This window comes from Panthera tigris, chromosome F2, assembly GCF_018350195.1.
Source record: "Panthera tigris isolate Pti1 chromosome F2, P.tigris_Pti1_mat1.1, whole genome shotgun sequence".
Lineage (NCBI taxonomy): Eukaryota > Metazoa > Chordata > Mammalia > Carnivora > Felidae > Panthera > Panthera tigris.
This window is the reverse complement of record NC_056676.1, coordinates 45,333,198-45,354,322: the sequence shown is the minus strand read 5'-3', so window position 1 is coordinate 45,354,322 and position 21,125 is coordinate 45,333,198. Positions and strand designations below refer to the sequence as shown.

At 37.1% G+C, this 21,125-nt stretch overlaps 1 protein-coding gene across 3 annotated transcripts in view; it reads right to left on the bottom strand.

Moving 5' to 3' along the window:
- The window catches only part of VPS13B (vacuolar protein sorting 13 homolog B), a 798,280-nt gene that overhangs the window by 195,292 nt on the left and 581,863 nt on the right, over window positions 1-21,125 (bottom strand). For all 3 annotated transcript variants that reach the window (XM_042972776.1, XM_007073303.3, XM_042972777.1), the window contains one exon: window positions 17,298-17,985. In XM_042972776.1, the coding sequence (XP_042828710.1) occupies window positions 17,298-17,985 (688 nt within the window). The remainder of the gene's footprint in view (window positions 1-17,297; window positions 17,986-21,125) is intronic.

Below are 21,125 nucleotides of genomic sequence, written 5' to 3'. Positions count from 1 at the left end.
AGAGAAGAATTACACTGATGCAGAAATGTTAGTATGATGTGTAAAACTGGCAAGTAAAACTTAGGCTAAACCAAACAAGTTACAGGAATTACATATTCAAACTCATGTGACAGAAAACGGATGTATCATTAATCTACAAAGAGTTCATATAATAAATATAGATATTAACCTAGAAAAATGGGTAGAGGAAAGAATAAGCAATTATTAAATGAATAAATTAATAAAGAAGCAATTAACAGATGAAGAAAACGAATGGCATATAAACATTATGAGATACTAAATCTTACTAATAATCAATGAAAAATATTTTTTTTAAATGTTTATTTTTGAGACAGAGAGAGACAGAGTGCAAGTGGGGGAGGGGCAGAGAGAGAGGGAGACACAGAATCTGAAACAGGCTCCAGGCTCTGAGCGGTCAGCACAGAGCCCGACGCGGGGCTCGAACCCACGGACTGTGAGATCATGTACTGAGCCGAAGTCGGATGCTCAACCGACTGAGCCACCCAGGCGCCCCAAAAATATTTTAAATAAGTAGAAATTTTCATCTATCAGATAGCCCAAGACTAAAAAGAACTGATAATGCCTGTGTAGTGCATGCATGCACACACACTGTAGAAATGTTAACCATAGCAAAAAGTAGAAAACAACCTGGAAGTCCATCAACAGACTAATGCTTAAATAAACAATGGTAATCCATACAGTTGTTTAGAAGAATCAAGATCTACATGTACTGACATAGTAAGACATCCATTTTATATTGTTAGTAGTAAAAAGCAAAGTGGTTAAGCATCTTTTCATTTATTGGCCATTTGATTCCTCTTCTACAAAATATTTACTTACTCATTTTTCTATTAGTTTTTTTCTCTTGCTATATTATGAGTGTTAATAATGTTTGTCTGTCATACATAGCAAGTGCTTCCCCCTGGTACGGTAGTTGTCCTTGAAATACATTCTGATGCTTTCTGCATACATACTTTTTTTTATAGATGTGGTAAAAAAATCTAATTTTTATTTACTGGATTTATCCCTAGGTGATAATGTATTTTCCTATAGTTTCTTGAAACATTTTTAAGATTTCTGTTTTTACCTTAAGTTGTTTAATCCTTCTAGAGAGTTTTATGAAAACTAAGAAAAATTTTCTGCCCAACAATCAACCATACACAAATTAAAAGAAGTAGTTTTTTATTTATCAGATCAGCATAAACTAAAAAGACTGATAATATCTTGTGTAGGGGAGAAGGAGAAATGGATCCTCCCATGTATGGTCGATGAGAGTGTAAATAAGTATTTTTGCATGAGTAGGGGAGAGGGTTGAAAATGAGTGACTACCAAAATTCTCAATATCCATACTTTTTGTAATTAGAAAGGGCACATGTGGCACTCTATCTTAAAGAAATAAACCTAGCTGCACACATACATACACACTGGAGGATAATCACCTTTAAGATGATCCTAAGCACATAATGATATACAGACCTATGTTCACAGCTAAAAAAAAAAAAAAAAAAAAAGGATGACACACAAAATATCTAAAAGAAAAACTGAAGTGAAGGGGAGAGAAAAAAAAAACATTTCAAAGGAATAATATTTTGATGTTCTACCTTCATCAAGGTATAGATGGGGAAGCACAAGTTCTGATAATAAGAATGAGGGTTTTCCATGTAGGGGAGATAGGTTTCATGGAGGTTGCTTCTCTTTTCATAGAAGTTAGAGGGCCTGGCCATCTGGTACCCAGCCTTGGAAGCTGCACTTACAATTACAGGGGCAATTACAGGGGCAATTACAGGGGGATAGGACTTACCAGAGATGAAATAAACAAACTGGCAATAATAGGAAGAAGAATGGGAAATAGGAATTTAAAAACATGGAAAAGTCTAGGAAACTTATCTAAAGAAGTCAAACTTTCAATGACTATTTTTCCTCACCCTCCCAAATTACTGGTTTAATGATATTATTGGGTTAATATGGCTATACAACTGGTTTAAAAGTACAGCTGTATTTATAGAGCTGACAGAGCAGAATAACAAATTAGGAACATCCAGGAAAATACAGGTTGCGTGGTTGATGGATATTGAATGTGTGACAGGAGAGAGGCTACTCTCCCAGTTTTAGCTAAAATCTCTACTTTGAATATGCCTCTAGTCACGTGGGTACAAGCCGCAGCAGCAGTAGCAGATCCATGAGAATCCCACAGAAAAAGCTCAGGTTTGCAAGTCACTATTTAATCCCTTATGGTTAGATGATGAGGGGCATGACTTTTAGACTTCCTCTAATATCTTCAATTTAACTTCTCCTTAATTCCATCATCAAGTCTGGAAAATGGGATTCATATTACACATTCCTCGGGGTCAATGTAGCTGGGAAAGCACCAGATAAATTAAGATTAAAGGAGTCTGTGAGTATAATGTAAATAGAGTGACAAGCAGCGATGACTACTTCATATGGAAGCTCCTTCAGACTTTGCTAGTTTTCTTCTCCATATTTATGAGACACCTATTTGAGCACAGGAAGCTCTCAAAAAAAGTAAGCTTCTGCTGCTGTAGATGAGCACATTTATGCTGTTGTCCCCAAGCCTAAGAAACAGAAGAAAGTAGTACCTTATTAGGAGTTGCAGAGTGGGGGAAATGGGTCAGAACAAATGACAAATTGCTCATAGCCATAAATCTTGTTGAAAGTCAGTAAGAATTCACTTCAATAAGGCATTGGTATTGACAAAGTTATATTATTTGTTTTTCTTCTGGGCTGACCTGGCCTCCAAAAGAAAATACTTCATCATATCATGTCACAAAGAACACCCAAAGAGAAGATTCAGAAAGTTTCCAGTCTGTTCACAGATGGATCAAGATATTATTGGCTTTCACAGAGACTTGTTTCAGATTGTATTCTTTGTGCTTGTAGATTACTTTGCTCTTCTTCATAAACCTTCATTTCACTTAACTGCTTGGGAGGTCTTCCTCTGAATCTGATAAAAGTAGTCTTTGTACGGCTGCTCATTATTTTTTAACCCTCAGCAAATATTCACAGAGTTAAGTATGTTTTTGCGTAACATTTAAATTATACAAAATATAATAAAATACAACATGATTCATTGTGACCAACTCAAAATGAAACTTGGAAAATAAACTCATTTATTTCCTTTGCAATCTTCTACTTAACAAAAAGTTTGTTTTCTAAGCTCATTCAGAGCAGCTGAATGCTACAAATTTTGTAAGCTTTATTCGATTCTACTTTATACTACTCTGTTTTGCTCTACTATGCGGCAGGAAATTTCTTTGTCATAATTAAGCTGAATTTTTATTGAGGCTCCAATGAGAATACATTTCCCCACAGATTTCAGTGATAATTTTCCCACTTTAAAGACGGACATAACACTGAATATTTAATGAAGTCCAGTCACTTTTACACCAGATATTTCTAAGTGTTAGCCATTGCAAAAATCAACGTTTCCATTTCTTTTGCCATGTGAATAAAGAACTTTGAATTTTAAAAATCCCAATGCCAGAAGGAGGAGTTGTTTATTTGAAAACTAAGCATCTCTTATAAAGAGGACTCGAAGGAGACTCTAAGCCACCATTATTTCTTCCTCACTCTCCCCATCTTCCCTAACAGTTGCTTTTATCAACCTCAGGTTTACAAAACAGTTGATAATCTGTGCCTCTTTCTGCTTTTTCTTAGCCACTTCTATGCTCAAGAACATTTCTATGAGGAGGAGGTTGGTTAAGGAAGGCAGAAAGCAAAGTTAGCCCAATGGTGACTTTCCCTGGCAGCTCCAGGCAGACTCTATTGTGGAAGATGCAAGTAACTGCAGTCACAATAATGTTTTTGCCCCTTTGATTCAGTGTTCTCATGGTACCTTTGTCTTTTACATTTTTGTGGAAAATGAGTGCTAATGCAAATATGGAGCAATGTCAAGGATACAAAATTTTCCTATGGTGGACAGTTCTTATAAACTTGTGGCACTGGAAGAAATGTTATTAATTGAAATTTGGGGGATGAGTGCTGAAAAATAAGCTTTTGATTAATGGGGTATCTCATTTTAACCATGTTTTCTCCAGTAGGTAAACATTTTATCACCTTACTCCTGGCATTAGCTTCTTGCTGTTAATACAGCAAGATCCTGTTGGTGCTTGCAATCCTGGGTAATAAAATCCTGCTCTGTATTATCAACAACTTTTGAAATTACAGCATGCTTTCATTTGTAGTCCTGCAAATGTTATCATTCCTGAATCATTGATTAAAATTAATGTGTTCCCTAAACTACTATTGCAGATTTAAATTTCAGTAACTTTCTGCTTTGATGTCATATTGCACTGAGTTTCCTTTCTGACAGTAGTACATGATCAAAATATCTCAAGTTCCTCAGAAGCATAAAGTAAGTGCTTGTTATGATGTAGCACCGCAAATAGCCTCAAGATTTACTTCTGTCTTCATTTTATCAGTTCCAGAAAGTCCAGAAGGATCTCATGTTTGGTTTCTTAAAAGAAATAAGACTAGGCTTTTATTTGTTTTTTGTTTTTGTTTTTTTGTTTTTTTGCAAAATCTTCAATGACGTGTTATGGGTTACAAGTATGCTGTAGTCTGCCACAGTTAATGAGCCCAGACCTGTCCTGGGCTGCCACAGAACCAAAGTGGCATCTATGGTGGCTTAGGGAGACTGGTTCTCTTTGGTCTGAGGTACACAGGGTTGTTAAGTTTACGAAAAAACGTTTACGTGACTTTTGATGAATTCTTGAGGGACAACTGGCAGATGATAGGATACTGTCATATAGAAGAGGTTTACAAAATGGTCTGTCATTGACTTAGGACTTACTGAACACAGACAGCCCTACTTTCATTGAGCTTTCTCACATTTTGTTCTATGGGAGAGTTTACATCAGTTTATAACACAGTAGAAAATTCAGGGTAATGAAAAGAACATGAACTTTGGAGGCAGACAGATCTGGGTTTAAGTCCTGATTCCTTAAACTGGGTAAATTTAATTTTAACTTCACGGAGTCTCCAAAATGGGGACAATCCACGAGATTGTGGGTTGTTGAGAATATTATATCAGATAATATATATAACATGGTTAGTATGGGACACGTCATGGTAAAAGTTCAGTAACAGTTAATGTTTTGTTTCTAAAACACAAACTTTAAACAAAATACAGGAGTATGTATGTGTGGTGCTTTCAAGTGTCTACTCCTTCTAGTTTTTGTTTTTGCTTTTTAATTTTGAAAAATCTTTTTTTTTAATCACTGATCTGAATTAAGAGGAAGATAATGGGTAAAATATAAAACTCTTTGTTTATTAGTGGAAAGTATACCCAATTTTGATATTAAAAACCAGTAATAAGTTTACTTATATTTAATTCTTAAAATTATTACTGAGGTTCAAAATACTTGTCAATGTACTTTACTTCTCTATTAAATTCTCCTGGCTGAGGAGAAATTATAGATCTGACAATTTCTCTGCACTGTGGTTCTGATAATTATCAAAATTATATTCTTGTGTTCTTTTCCACTCCTTAGAAATATTTGGCCAATGTATGAATCAAGGAAGTAAATAATCTGCAAACCAAACAGACTCTTTTCCATTTTTTAAACTAGAAGTTAGAGACTCCTTTTAGTAAGTCTGGGTATATCAACTTTTATACAAAGAAAAGACTGAAACGACACAATGTCCAATAAACATGGCTAGTGCATCAGAATTTAAATTTCACACAGCTTTCTTTTGTTAAGGAAGATCAAGCAGAGTTCACAGCCAGAGTAGAAAGGGAAAAAATACTTAAAGAAGAAGCAGAGTAGTAGGTGAGGGTTTAGAGATTCCCTACTCTCCCTTCCTCTCTCCAAGTTCCTGACAAGATGTTCCCAGATGGTCTTTTAGCTTAATCCTTTTGTGCCCAGCCAAGAATACACAAACGTGTTTCTTCATAGAACTTGAATAAAATTTAAAGCAATGTGTTTTTGGAGGATCTAGATCTATTTGCCTCTATCTATGAAATTAATATTGTTTAACCTCCAAAGGGACCTCTTTCAGAAGCCACTGTTGTGCTTGATTAGGCTGCACTCAACGGCTGGCAGTGTAACTCCCTGCAGTGAGAGGTCAGGATCAGAACCTTTTGACCACTGTATATAAAAAAGGCAAAGCTACCTATAGACCTACTGGGTTTCTCCTATTTTCTATATTTCTTTATGATCCTTAGTTTAAATGGCATCTTTTTCCTCTTTTTTAATGTAGCCACAGAAGCAAATGTGGTCCATAAAACCCTCAAAATGCCTGAAAATTAAACTGTGAAGGAACCTAGATCCATAAAACACAGTAACAATTCACTGTCAGAACAGCAAACCCCCCAAGAAACCAATTCTAAATTGCTGTGGATGCAAAGTAAGTGCCGCCATGTCCTTGCTGATATCTAGGCATTTGGCTAACTCCATAAGCACTTTTTCCCATGCTCTGTCCCTTGTACGTACTAAGATTTGATAGGAAAGGGAAGAGGAAATTTCCTGGTTTGAAATCCCAAGCCTAGAGCCCAGAAGAGGAACAGGAAGGGTTAACGTGGCCGCTGGGATGTGTGATCATCAGTGCCCATTAGCTCTTACTTTTAGAACCAAGTCTTCCAAATCTTGCTAAAATAAAAGGAATTACAGGGGCGCCTGGGTGGCTCAGTCGGTTAAGCTTCCGACTTCAGCTCAGGTCACGATCTCGCGGTCCGTGAGTTCGAGCCCCGCGTCGGGCTCTGGGCTGATGGCTCAGAGCCCGGAGCCTGCTTCCGATTCTGTGTCTCCCTCTCTCTCTGCCCCTCCCCCGTTCATGCTCTGTCTCTCTCTGTCTCAAAAATAAATAAAGGTTAAAAAAATTAAAAAAAAAAGGAATTACATTACTTATATTTAATGATGCTAACTAGCAGATAATATGCAAAATATCATTTCAATGAATTCCTTTTAATTTATTTTCCGTGCTGCTTTGTGGTATTCTTACTCTCTTTTCTATTTGGTTGTTTTCATGTTAAATTCTAATGTGGGTTTCAGATGTTTTACATGACAACATTTCATTAAAATTCAGTGCAAGTAAATATAGGGTGCTGTACAGAAAAAAATGTAGTCATATAAATCTATATATATCTGTAAGGAAGATCAAGTTAATCCCAATTTTAAACCTCTTGTCTGCTCTGAGCAAAGTCTTGGTTCTGTAACATTGAAAGCCAATTTAGTGGTTTTAAATGATTCCTTCCATTTCTCCTGTTAAGTAAATCCTGATGATCAAGATGGATGTCAAAAGGGCCAGAGCACTAGTCTTCCTCATGTTTAAAAAGATCCATTAAGCTCTTCCTTCTATTGCTAATAACTAAAGAAGCCCCACTTACAGTTGAACAATATTTCATAGTCCCAAGGCATTCATAGATATCTCACTTGGAGCTAAGATTAAACTATGAAACTACAGAGACCAGATATTATTACACCCATTTTAGAGATAATGAAACTAAAGCACCAAGTTTAGTTATTTGCATCAAAGAATCTTGGCAAATGAGTCAAGACTAAAAGTCAAAGTTTCTAATTTCCCTTCTAATATCCTTCCCTATATGTTAACTCTCCCTACTGCCTGGGTCACATCTTTTGTTTTTTTTTGTTTTTTGTTTTGGTTAATGTTTATTTATTCTTGATAGAGACGGAGTGTGAGTGGGGTGGGGGGGGGAGAGAGAAAGAGAGAGGGAGAGAGAGGGAGAGAGAGAAGACATAGAATCTGAAGCAGGCTCCAGGCTGTCAGCACAGAGCCTGATGTGGGGCTTGAACTCATGGACCATGAGATCATGACCTGAGCTGAAGTCAGACGCTTAACTGACTGAGCCACCCAGGCACCCCTGGGTCACATCTTATTTAACTTTCTCCCCACAACTCTCCCTGAGAGATGCTCTAGAGTTCCTCTCATTTAAGAGAACCACTTAGTGGCTGATTTCTGTCAATGTAATAATTTCACTTCGTATTACTGGCCGGCAAGAAATGTTCCCAGCAGCTAAATTTTCAGATAAATGTTCAAGTTGTGATCATTATGACATTAAAGTCACAGGTTAATTCTAAGCCTTTCCAGAGACATTAGCAAAACCTTTAGCTCTGAAGAGACATGTAATTCAATCCTTCTCTTTTAGTCACAATAACTAAATGAAATCAAGATATGATTTATGAGGTGTAAGAAGGCAGTTTATGATTTTCCAACTGTTGGTTTACTCAGATGTCTCTGGCACATTTTCTGCAGACCTATTCATGAAAGGGTAAAGAAGCCAATTACTGTAACTGAAAATTTTCAAACTACACAATAGCTATAAATTGAACTAAAATGACGTGAATGCTTTTGGCTGATTACAACCACTATTTTTAAACTCAGCTTAAAGATGTTAACAGTGATGATAAAAACAACAACAACAGTATTAACACATACGGAGCTCTGTGCTACACACTCAGCTAAGAGCTTCATATACATCATTTCATTCTCACATCAACTCTAGCAGATCACTACCAGTGTTCCCCCTGTATTCTAGATAAGGGGTCAAGGCTTAGAAAGAGGAAATAACTTGCCCAAGATCACACGGTTGTTAAGCAGCAGAGCTGGGATTAGGACTCAGGACTGGCTGACTCCAAATCTTGAGCTCTTATTGAACTCTTCCATGTTTGCCTCTTAATTAGAGCTGAAGTCATAGACGCAAACTTGTATAAAACTTTAAAATGTAGGAGGTCTCCTATACTAGAGATACCATGTTGTGGATAGTTTTGTCATACACAGAAGTGTGTTATTACCCACTCTTTCAGTACGGATTCTAATCAACTTTAATTTCTCTATTTTAGTCTAGCTGATGCCTGAAAAATTACAATAAGTAAAGAAGTTGCGGGAGAGATGAGGTAATTGTCTTCAAATTGGTTTGTGGGTTCCTGGCAAACAATGAGTAACAAGCTACTGGACTGTCTGTGTGCTGAGGAAGTACGGGGGTTGGTTAAATTTCCTCAGAATGGTTCAACTCCTTTACAATTGACCAGATGGCACAGTCATTTCTTCAAAAACAAACAAAAAGCCCCAAACAAACAAGAAAAATGACTTTTTAAGTCTGCCTTGGGCTGCATAGTCAAGATATGAGGCAACTTCAAATCTGGATTCCATTACCTTAAACAAAATAAATACCAATTTTTAAATATTTATAAACACAACTAATACGATTATGTTAAAAACAACTACATTCATCTTTATTTAAATGAGAATTGCCAATATTACAGCTGCTACATATAAAGGTGCTGGCAGAAGATCTCATTTCTGTTAAGATGTTGCTTCAGGTAAGAGGGACATGGAAAAGCCCACTGTCACATTATTTTAATATTTTAAAAAGAAACTTGTTAACTTGCAGATGTACTGTCTACCTGGACTGAATGGAAGATCATTTATAGGTTACTATAAATATCAAGAGTCATAAAAGAAATGCAAGTTGATAATTTAGGCTTTAGATAATCTGCTGTTATTTAAACTAGGGCGAGTAAAGCAAATGACCACATATATATATATACACACACACACACACATTTGCAGGTAGAGCTGGCATAATTTAAGATCACTAAATTATGCAGACTGGCGATGATGCTTTATTAATCTTTCAAAATTATAAGCAGTTGTCACCGGTTCTATATCACTTCAGGTTTCTAAAAAAAAAAGAGGCAGGTATAGGTATAAATATAGATTCCATTTATCATGTATTCTGGGTAGCCTCTCATAGAGTTTAGGTTTTCAAATATGTATATGCATAAGTGGTATATATAATATACACACGTGTATTTATCAGTCACATGTGCTGAGAAGGCAGACTGACATGAGGGACAATGAATTTCACAGCATTTCTTCTTCTAATTTGATTTTATAACATATGAAAGGATATCCCTCAGGAACAGAGAAAGAGAACACTATTACCACCCTTTGAGTATGTGGACATGTTCTTTGCTTAACGGTGACATGTGCAGAATCAAGTTAATGCTGACAACTCCCTGGGAGCAGTTTATTCATTACAGCATATTAACCGATCTGTGTCACAGATGTAAAGATATTAAAATATCACTTTTGGAGGAAATCCTGTATTAAGTTTCTCAGAAGACCATGTCTCTGCTAATAGACTAGATAATAATTTTATTATTTTAAAATTGAAGGACGTCTGGTGCCAGGCAAAGTTGTAATAAGCTCACTTCAACTTAACTCTCATGCTGCTTACAATAAAAAACTTGAGAGAGAAAATACAAAAAACAAAAGGCCTGAGGGCTCTAAAAAGCAAACAAGAACAATGTAGACTGGGGAGGAGAGTCGAACTTGCAGATAGGACTGCTACGGTGGTGTTTCTCAATTTGTTTTGTTTTTCCTCTTTTCTCTCACAACTTTGACTTGAAAGTGAGTCTTGGGTTGTGGTGCACAGTGATGGCAAGAACAGTCAAACGTCCTTATGTCTGGGAATTAAGGCCTCTGTGATTTCAAGAGTGTAGGAAAAGCCTGCTGTCTTTTATACTTCTTTTTTGTCTCCTGGTTTTGCCCCAAGGGTGGCTACAGTGTGTGTGTATGTGGGGGATGGGGGCAGGTCCTGCAGTGGCTGTGCTGTGTTAGCAGCGTCAAAGCATTTAAGACTTTAGCAGGTATTATAACTATGTTTCATGAGGTAAGGTAAACGTGCTTAAAATGAGTGGAGATATAGAAGTTCTCAGAAGAGAAACAGAAACTATAGAAAAGAACCAAATAAAAATTTTAGAACCGGAAAATTCAATAGAAATTATCTAATACGAAGAACAGAGAAGAAAAAAGAAAATAGGAAAAAACAAACAAAAAAAAGAATGGAGTCTCAGGGATCTGTGGAATAATATAAAAACTTTAATGCTGGTGTCCAAAAAAGATTGGTGCAGAAAAACATTTAAAGAAATAATAGCTTAAAAGTTCCCAAATTTAGTTTTAGAAAGCATACAGTTACAGAGTTAAGGAGGCCAGAAAACCTCAAACAGGATAAATTCAAAGAAATCAAGCCCAGACACATTATAATCAACCTATAGAAAATCAAATATCACGAAAAAAATCTTGAAAGCACCTAGAGAAAATCAACACGTTACATATACAGAAACAATGACTGTGATTACCATGGATTTCTCATCAGAAAGCAAAGAGGGAAGAAAACAGTGGAACAATATGTCTAAAGACCCCACTGGAAAAAACTATTAGAAGTAATGAAGTCAGTAACATTTCAAGATAAAAAAATATATAAAAATGTGTATGTGTTATGTTTCTATACACTAAAAATGAAAGCAGCAAAAAGAGAAATCAAGAAAACAATCTCATTTACAAATGCATACAAAAGAATAAAGTACCTAGGAATAAATTTAACCAAGGAGGTAAAAGACCTGTATATCGTAAACTATAAGACACTGATGAAAAAAACTGAAGATGATGCAAATAAATAGAAAGATATTCCATGCTCACAGACTGGATGGATTAATATTATTAAAATTCCATAATCCCCAAAGCAATCTGCAGATTCAATGCAATTCCTATCAAAATTCCAATGACATTTTCACAGAACAAATAATCCTCAAATTTGTATGGGACTACAAAAGACCCCGAACAGCCAAAGCAATCCTGAGAAAGGAGAACAAAGCCAGAAGTATCAGGGTCCCTGATTTCAAACTATACTACAAAACTACAGTAATGAAAACAGTATGGCATTGGCATAAAAACAGGCACATAGATCAATGGAATAGAATAAAAACCCCACACATATATGTTCAAGTAACGTTCAACAAAGGAGGTAAGAATATACAATCGGGAAATGATAGTCTTTTTAGTAAATTGTATTGGAAAAATTGGACAGCTAGGTGCAAAAGAATGAAACTAAACCACTATCTTACACCATGTAAAAATCAATTCAAAACAGAGTAGACTTCCATGTAAGACCTGATATTATTAAATTCCTGGAAGAAAACATAGGCGGTAAGCTCCTTGATATCAGTCTTAGTGATGTCTTTTTTGATCTGACTCCAGAAACAAGTGAAACAAGAACAAAAATAAACAAAGGCCTAACTACATCAAGCTAGAAAGTTTCTGCACAATGAAGGAAATCATCAACAAACTAAAAAAACAACCTACTGAATGGGAGAAGACATTTGTCAATGATATGTCCAATCAGGGGTTAATAGCCAAAATACATAAAAACTCTTATAATTTCACAAAAAAGCAAATAATCTTTTTATGATATTGGCAGAGGATCTGAATAGACATTTTCCTAAGAAGACATACAGATGGCCAACAGGCATATGAAAAGATCCTCACCATCACTAATCATCGGGGTAATGAAAATCAAAACCACAATGAGATATCTCTTCACACCGTGGGAATGGTTATTATCAAAAAGACAAGAGGGGCGCCTGGGTGGCTTAGTCAGTTAAACAACTGACTTCGGCTCGGGTCATGATCTCACGGTTTGTGAGTTCAAGCCCCGCATCAGGCTCTGTGCTGACAGCTCAGAGCCTGGAGCCTGCTTCGGATTCTGTGTCTCCCTCTCTCTCTGCCTCTTCCCTGCTCATTCTCTGTCTCTATCTGACTCTCAAAAATAAATAAACATTAAAAAAAAAAAAAAGACAAGAAATGACTAGTGTTAGTGATGATGTGGAGAAAAGGGAACCTTTGTCCACTGTTAGTGGGAATGTAAATTGGTGCAGCCACTATGGAAAACAGCATGAAGGTTCTCAAAAAGTTAGAGCTACCATTTGGGGCATCTGGGTGGTTCATGATCTCATGCTTTCTAAGTTCAAGCCCCACGTCAGGCTCTGCACTGACAGCATGGAGCCTGCTTGGGATTCTCTCTCTCTGCTCCCTCCCCCGACTCACGCTCTCTCTCTCAAAATATATAAATAAACTTTTAAAAAAAGTTAGAGCTACCATATATATACACACACCCCACCCACACACTGAAATACTATTCAGCCATTAAAATGAATGAAATCTTGCTACTTCTGACAACATGGATAGACCTGGAGGGCTATTACGCAAAGTGAAATAAATCAAGCAGAGAAAGACAAATATCATATAATTTTACTTATATGTGGGATCTAAAAAACAAAACAAAATAAAACCTAGACTCATAGATACAGAGAATAGGCTGGCAGCTGCAGAGGGCAGGGAGGTTGGGAGGGCCCTAATGGGTGAAGGAAATTAAGAAGTACAAACTTCCAGTTATAAAATAAATTAAGTAATGGGGATATAATATACAGCGTGGGGAATATATTCAACAAAACTGGATTAACTTTGTAAGGTGACAGATGGTAACGACTTACTATGGTGACCATTTCACAATGTAAACAAATGTCGAATCACTATGTTTTTATACCTGAAACTAATACTGTATGCCAATTATATCTCAATAAATAGAGTATAAATATGGCAGAAAGATGTAATATGTTATCTCTTTCATTTTTAACTTATGATGGCTTTAACTTTTCCTGGATCTTTCTTAGAAAGTTAGCTTCATGATCACACCCCTTTTTATCCTTCCAATCAAGACACTGCAATGACTCTTTCACTTTAGAATCCAGAAATGAAACCGGCCACCTCAACTTTTCTCCTCCCCCTGAATGTTAACATTATAGGCATTCTTATCTTTCTCTTTTTTCTTACCCACATGATTACAGGGCTTCAAAAGAATCCTGAACATGGAACAGAACAGTCTTTTCTTTAGGATGGAAAAGTGCTACAACAAGTGTTCCTAGCTTACTAAATTGATAATGGGACTTGTACAGTTCACTCAAATGGACCAACTTAAAACAGAAATTCCCTGGATCAGCTTTAAAAAATAACTTCATTAATATTTAATAAAATTTATGCATTTAAAACACTGAATAAACGAATTAGTGCTCCACTAGAATGTCAAAAGAAAATCTGCATCTTTAAGACAAGTCAGAATACATTTTATTCTTATAGGGTACTCACAGAAGTCAACTCCCTGAGGCCAAAGCAGTATAAATATTTTTAGAAAGGTGAGTATGGGAAGATGAATTCCAAATTAGAGAATAATGAAGCTTTAGAACTGGAATGGACCTTGTTAGTATCTATTATAATCACCACATTTTACAAATAAGAAAACAGAAACTCGAGAAAGTAAATTGCCTGGTTAAGATCACCCTGCTAATTACTGGCAAAGCTAATATTAAATTCCTGGTTCCCAGTTTGGTAATCTTTTTGCTGTATAATCATAATAGCTAAAGCAGTAGAAGTGAACATTTATTCGGGCCTACTAGCTGCTTGACTCAATGTTAAGTACTTTCATGAATTACCTATTTTCAGTTTTACAACTGCCCTATAGATAGGTATACATCTTGTAAATAACAGAGCTAGAATTAAAACTTAGGTTTGTCATAATACCAAGAGAGGCAGTACTGTGTAGTCATATCACGACACATTTAACATACAAAAATCCACCAGTTAAAACATTACAGAGGGAACCATTTGCATATCCTGGCCTGGACAATGAAGGCTGACAGAGAATTGTGGATTCACGTCTTTCTCTTTATGCCAGGGATCCACTGAGAGACCAGACTTAACAAGTCCAATAAATCTTGTTTTGAATTTTAGTTCTGCTTATTGCTATGTCTGTAATCGTGGACAAGTTACTTAACTTCTGCACACTTTAGTTTCCTCTTCTTTAAGATGGGATTATATATAGCATTTCATATAGAGTTACAAGGATTAAATGAGAAAATACATTTAAAGGAATTAGTACACTGGCACAGAATGAACATCCAATAAATGCTAGTTGCTTCTTTTTAATTTTTTTAGCTATCATATTTTAACTACTTACTTTCTGATAAAATTCATTAAAAAAATTTTTTTTAACGTTTATTTATTTTTGAGAGAGACAGAGACAGAATGCGAGTGGGTTAGGGGCAGAGAGACAGGGAGACACAGAATCTGAAGCAGGCTCCAGGTTCCGAGCTGTCAGCACAGAGCCCAACGCAGGGCTCGAACTCATGGGCTGTGAGATCATGACTTGAGCTGAAGTCAGATGCTTAACTGACTGAGCCACCCAGGCACCCCATGATAAAATTCATTTTTAAGAAATGTGATAATTTATATTGATAATTCTTTTTTGGGGTAATGTAAATGTCCAAGTAGACACATTTTGTGTAAAGAAAGGCATCTACAAGAATATTATGCAAAGGATGCTCCTTAGAAGGTATGTAAACCTTTTTCCTCCCACATAGGACCCCCCTGTAGTGAACTGGCCCATCATCTTCACTCTAAGCTTCATCTACAGAATTTGGGTTCCATGTTGGTCTACATACAAGGATTTTTAATTTTTTTTTTAAATTCTTAACATTATTTTTAAGATTTTATTTTTAAGCAATCTCTAAACCCGGCATAGGGCTCAAACTCACAACCCTGAGATCCAGAGTCACATGCTCCACTGACTAAGCCAGCCAGGCACCCCCAAGGAGTCTTTTAAACAAAAAATACTTTATTATTTCAACCTAAGAACTGATTATAATTCAAATGCACAGCTTTGATATGAGCCCTGATAATTTCCCTGAACTTAGTAGCAGTATTTGGTAGTAGAGGCCACTGAAGCTACCAGCCTATAAGCAACTATGGCTGAAAGAACTTAAGGAGTGCCTTGGAATTAAGACTTATTTTCCCATTCCTGCACATAGTTTTGGCCAATGCTAAGCAGACTCCCAAACAGGTATCAGGTATAAAGGCATGAGTCCTTGAATCACATGAGACATCAATCACAGTACCATTCCCATCTTCAGTGCCCCTGATGGACCTATTGTATTTCCTATTGTATTATGTACTCAGTAAATGAGAACGTGTTTGAGGAAGGGACGTAGTGGTTACTGGCAAATGCTTAAAAACTGGCTTTCAGAGCAGGAGAGCTGACTGACAGCATTTGCCCGTCTATGTGGCTAAATATTCTCACCATCGCCGATTTAAACTACCAGTGGTTTAACAACTATCTTTCAAAGTTCCTAAAAACTTAACGATTGGCTCTTGCAAGCCAGTCTGAGCTAGTTCCAGCAGCACATCAATGGACAGAAGGCTAGGATGCAGTCTAGGAGGTAACCCTAGGTTGTTCTTCCTTAGCAACTGGCTAGTTACCCTTTTCCAAAGTAGAGGACTTGTACTACACTTGAGCAAGAGCCAAGGGCTCCTCTGACCCTACTTCCTTGGCCTGAAATGAATCCTAATCCTCACACCTGCCATCTACTCTCCAGGAGCCTGCTGTGTAAAATGGTTCTCCTTTATGCTAAGAACAAACCAGCTTGACTTCCAGATTGGACAAATTCTCCAAATGCCTCACTGCTGGCTTCCATCTGCTAGATGGGACCACCTGATAGCAATAAAAATGCCTGATTTATACCTGAGCTTGCTAGGACCTTCTTCCAGTACTGAATCTTAGATGGCCAGCTACCCCTTCCAGTTCTACAGCCAAATCTCCGATTCTACCTCAACACAGGGAAAAAGTCTCTATACTCTGACCCCGTTTCCATTAGCCCTTGTTACTATCAGCGATTATGTTTTAAATCCAAACCCCTGATCACTTCCTACTCTTAAAAGGCAACAAGCTTCAGAAGTTCAATATAATTATTATAATGTAGGAGGATGCTCTCTGGTTATAAGAAAGGTATGGATGGAGAAACAAGAGCCAATTGGCAAATACCACTAATAAATGTGTTTCTTATACATGTACAAACATCTTTAAATGATCTTACCTTACTCATAAACTTTCTCAAATACATTTAATATAATGCTGTTACAGCAAGATGATTAGATCAAAAGAATACCAAAACAATAAACTTCATTTTCTAAGGTTTTTTTTTTTCTTTCATCCAATGGACTTTCTGTTTACAACAGCCCCTTTTCCTCTTGTTTTGTTTTCAACCTGAACAGCTGCATTAATATGGAAAGCATACCCAGGGGCCATTAATATGAAAAAAAGCTTTACTTCCCAATCACTGGAAATTCTTAAGCATTTCTATAGGCCAGAAAGAACCCCTGTTTCGTTCAGCTCTTGAAAAAAGAAATGAATATTCAGAGGCACGGTAAGAACACTGGGGCTAAACCTTGATACATTTCAAACATTTACTTAAACATGATTCAGCTGTGGGACGTGAACTTTACATATTTACATATTCCGCAGAGAAAAGGAGTCTCGTCTGGTCTGCCAGCTGTTTTCTGTTTGATCAAGCTTGATACCTTGGGAATAAAACTCACTATGTAGTAGTAGTAGTTATTAGCACTCCAGTAAAGCTGAAGACTCTTACCTGTACATTTGTAATCAGAGGCTACCCCTTTAAGCACAGCGTCAAAAATGGACATTTCCACTCTCTGCTTTCTGTGGTGACAACTTAGAAGCAAGGAAGGCTGGGACACAATAAAGTACAAAAAAGGTTCCAGCTGCAAGTCACCGGCTCCTCTTCGTCCAGGCTGCCGAACGATAGTTATACCAAGTGCCTGTCTAGCAGATGACCTCGTGGATGCATGAAGGCTTTCGAGAGAGATGACCCCTATTTTCTTCCCCGAAGGAAAAGATACGCTGCTGCTCAAGAGATCTTCTGCTGTTACGGTAGAAATACATGGCTGGCTGGGCTTAGCAACATCTGAATCAACTTCTGGGAGATTTAATGAACTCTTGCCTGGTTTTTCATCATCCTTATGTTCTTGGGATTTTGATTTGGGTATGGCCGTACAGGAATAGGTCATTAGTGAGATTCTACTTGCGGTAATAAATACGTCAAAGGGAATAAAATTGAGATTTTTTACAATTGATGACTGGCGTGAGGGACGGGCGATGCGATGCTGACTGGTACCGCTGTGCTGCTCTATTTGTACTATTCTGATCTTAACGCTGTCACTGCCAATTCCACTATCCTGAGCACCACTGTACCGAGATGAGGTTTCAGCCACGTTTCCATCAAACGTATCCATTTTTTTCTGTTCTTGCTTAGAGATCTGTAAGGAAAAATAAAATATTTTAAACTAGTTACATCCCAAGTGTTATTATATAAAGGACGTTATATAAATATGTTGTTAAAATGGCTCTAGTATTACCTATATCAGAGTAATCCTAAAAATCAAGTAACCATTCAAAAAATTATTCATATTAAAATGCCGAGGAAATACTTGAGAAAAAGCATCAAATGTGCATTTCTATTATTAACATACACCTTTGAGTATATTTTGAGTCAGACTTCCTGTCTCTGGACTGATACTAACAGTAGTATGGATTTAAAAATGCCTCTTTAAAGAATATATTAGTCTTCTTGACAGTGATTTTTTTTCAAGTAGTGTAATAAACTCGTATTTCCAAATCATGATTACTATCGGTTGAAATTCTATTTTAGGTAGAAGTAGCTTATACTGTTTACCCTTGTCATTACAGAATTAATTTATAAGTTTTTGGATAGGAGGAAAGAGAGGGAAAAGTCAGCAGTCTTAAATTATGAAGGAAAAGAAAAGTAAAATAAAGTGTATTTTATTAAAAATGAAGTTCATTTTTTCTCTACAATAGGACTTGAGCCAAGAGTATATATAAGTGATGAAGCAAAATACAAGTAAGTAAAGCCCCTGAAGGTGGATTCTTCTTTTGTGCACTAAAGGCTACTTATTCTCAAAACTTTCCATCCACCACTCCCTGTGTGGAGAACAAAGGACAATTTGGTGGCAGCGGCAGTTCCCATCACTGTGGCAGCACAGCACTGAGATCTCTAGTTTGCTCCTCTGCTCCCCTTTCTTAGGTCCTGCCAACCATCAGTTTGTGAGATGCTACTCGAGACCTAGATGTTTCATTTGCTTTTTTATCCAAGTAACACAGATTCATTAAAGAAGCCATGGACAATCTGAGGAAAAACCCAAATCCTCCCGACTATCACTTATCACCAAACATGACCAATGGTAATATTTTAGTGTACTTCCTTTCAGTATTTTTTTCTCCACCTGTACAAAGGTGCCCCCTGCCTTCGGTCCCCTTATGGTTATGATCATACCATAGAGACAAAGTATATCCCAGTTTTTAAAAATGCTATTATACTCTTCATAAATGCTGTTTTAAAAGGCTGCATAATATTTCATTTAGTGTTAGGAACATTTGTTCAACCATTTTCATATCATTGAACATTTCAGGTTAAAAAAAATTTTTTTTTTAATGTTTATTTATTTTTGAGAGAGACAGAGACAGAATGCAAGTGGGTTAGGGGCAGAGAGAGAGGGAGACACAGAATCCCAAGCAGGCTCCAGGCTCTGAGCTGTCAGCACAGAGCCTGATGCGGGGCTCGAACTCACGAGCTGTGAGATCATGACCTGAGCCGAAGTCAGAGGCTAGACCGACTGAGCCACCCAGGCACCCCAGAACATTCCAGTTTTTAATTTTTGTCAATAAACATGTGTGGAAAAACACTTAGTATTTCCTTAGAAAAGGCTCTTAAAAGTGGAATTACTAGGTAAATGGTATAAAAAAGTTTACGGTTACTGAATATTGTCAACACCCTTCCAAAAAGGCTAAATTAATTTATATTAGCACCAGCAATGGAAAAATACTCCCCAATGTACTGGGTATTGCTTATCATTTCTTAGGCTTCTTTAATTTAATTGATAAATATAGTATCATTTTTCCACATGGTACAAATTATTATGAGTTGCTTATGAAAATGTTGAAGGCTGTTAACTAATTCAAGACAGTGATGTAAGAGTCACTAGAATTTTATTTTATTTTTTTCATTAGATTTTTAAAAATATTTCTTGCAAGTTGATTTTAAAATAGCTGAAGGAGACATATTGTTATCAAAGTCCAACAAGAACTATCTGAAGCAAAAACAAGTTAACCCTGTTTTTTTTTTTAATTTTCTTTTAACGTTTATTTATTTTTAAGACAGAGAGAGACAGAGCATGAATGGGGGAGGGGCAGAGAGAGAGGGAGACACAGAATTGGAAGCAGGCTCCAGGCTCTGAGCCATCAGCCCAGAGCCCGACGCGGGGCTCGAACTCACAGACTGCGAGATCGTGACCTGAGCTGAAGTCGGACGCTTAACCGACTGAGCCACCCAGGCGCCCCTTAACCCTGTTCTTTGAAGGTACCATGTACTCTTAAACCATTCTATCTGTGTGGTGCTCTTTCCTGCCTGGAGAGCCCCTTCTGAGCTCCTGGTAGCTGGCAAATATTTAGCTATCCATCAAGACTCAGAACAAATGACACTTGTCTGAGAATTATTCTCTCATTCTTTTTCTGCTTGGTGATCCTAGCACTGTACACATACTTCGATTTCTTCTCCTAAAATGTTCTGTGGTGGCAGTATTAGATAGTGTTAAAATATTTATAGGCTTTACAGGCAGATGGCTGTGGGGTCAAGTCCAATACCTTCTGACTGTAGGATTCTGGACAAGGTACAAACCTCTCTAAGGCTACATAACCTCATCTGTAAAATAGGGATATTAAATTTGACCTCAAAGGGTTTGAAGATTCAATGAGCTAATTTGCCTACAGAGGTCAGCATAGTGTCTGGTATACAGTAAGCACCTAATAATGGGCAGCTGCCGTATGCCTGTCTCTCTTACCAGGTAAAGGACTGTTGGAGGGACTCAGCCATGTCACTTGGCTTCTATCTATCACTAGGGATTAGTGCAGAGCCTGACATATTGAAGAGAAGATCCAGAAATGTTTGAGGATATGTTAGTTTCTGACAGAATAAGAAATGAAAAAAACTGCTCTGCAGACTAGAAATACATGATTGTTAGTATATAAACACGTGGACACAGACCTCCCCATATACTGTTCTCTTTAAGGTCTTTCCCAATATATTCATGGGCTCTTTCCTGATCTGCACTCTACCTTGTGAGCTGACCATACTTCGCGCAATCCTCACAGTCTCTGCTGGGTCCTCAACCTCACGCTGGGGACATTCACATCCAACCAACAAAGTTGCTGCAGCACTAAATGAGTTAATGTGTTCAACACACACAGCAGCATGCAATTAAGGGTAAGTTAAAAAAAAGAAGTCCCCTTCTTTGCGAAGACTTCCTCAACCCTACCAGATGGTGCCAGTCTTACCAGCTTTTGCAATTTTGTAACAAACTAATATTATCTTAGCACTTTTCAC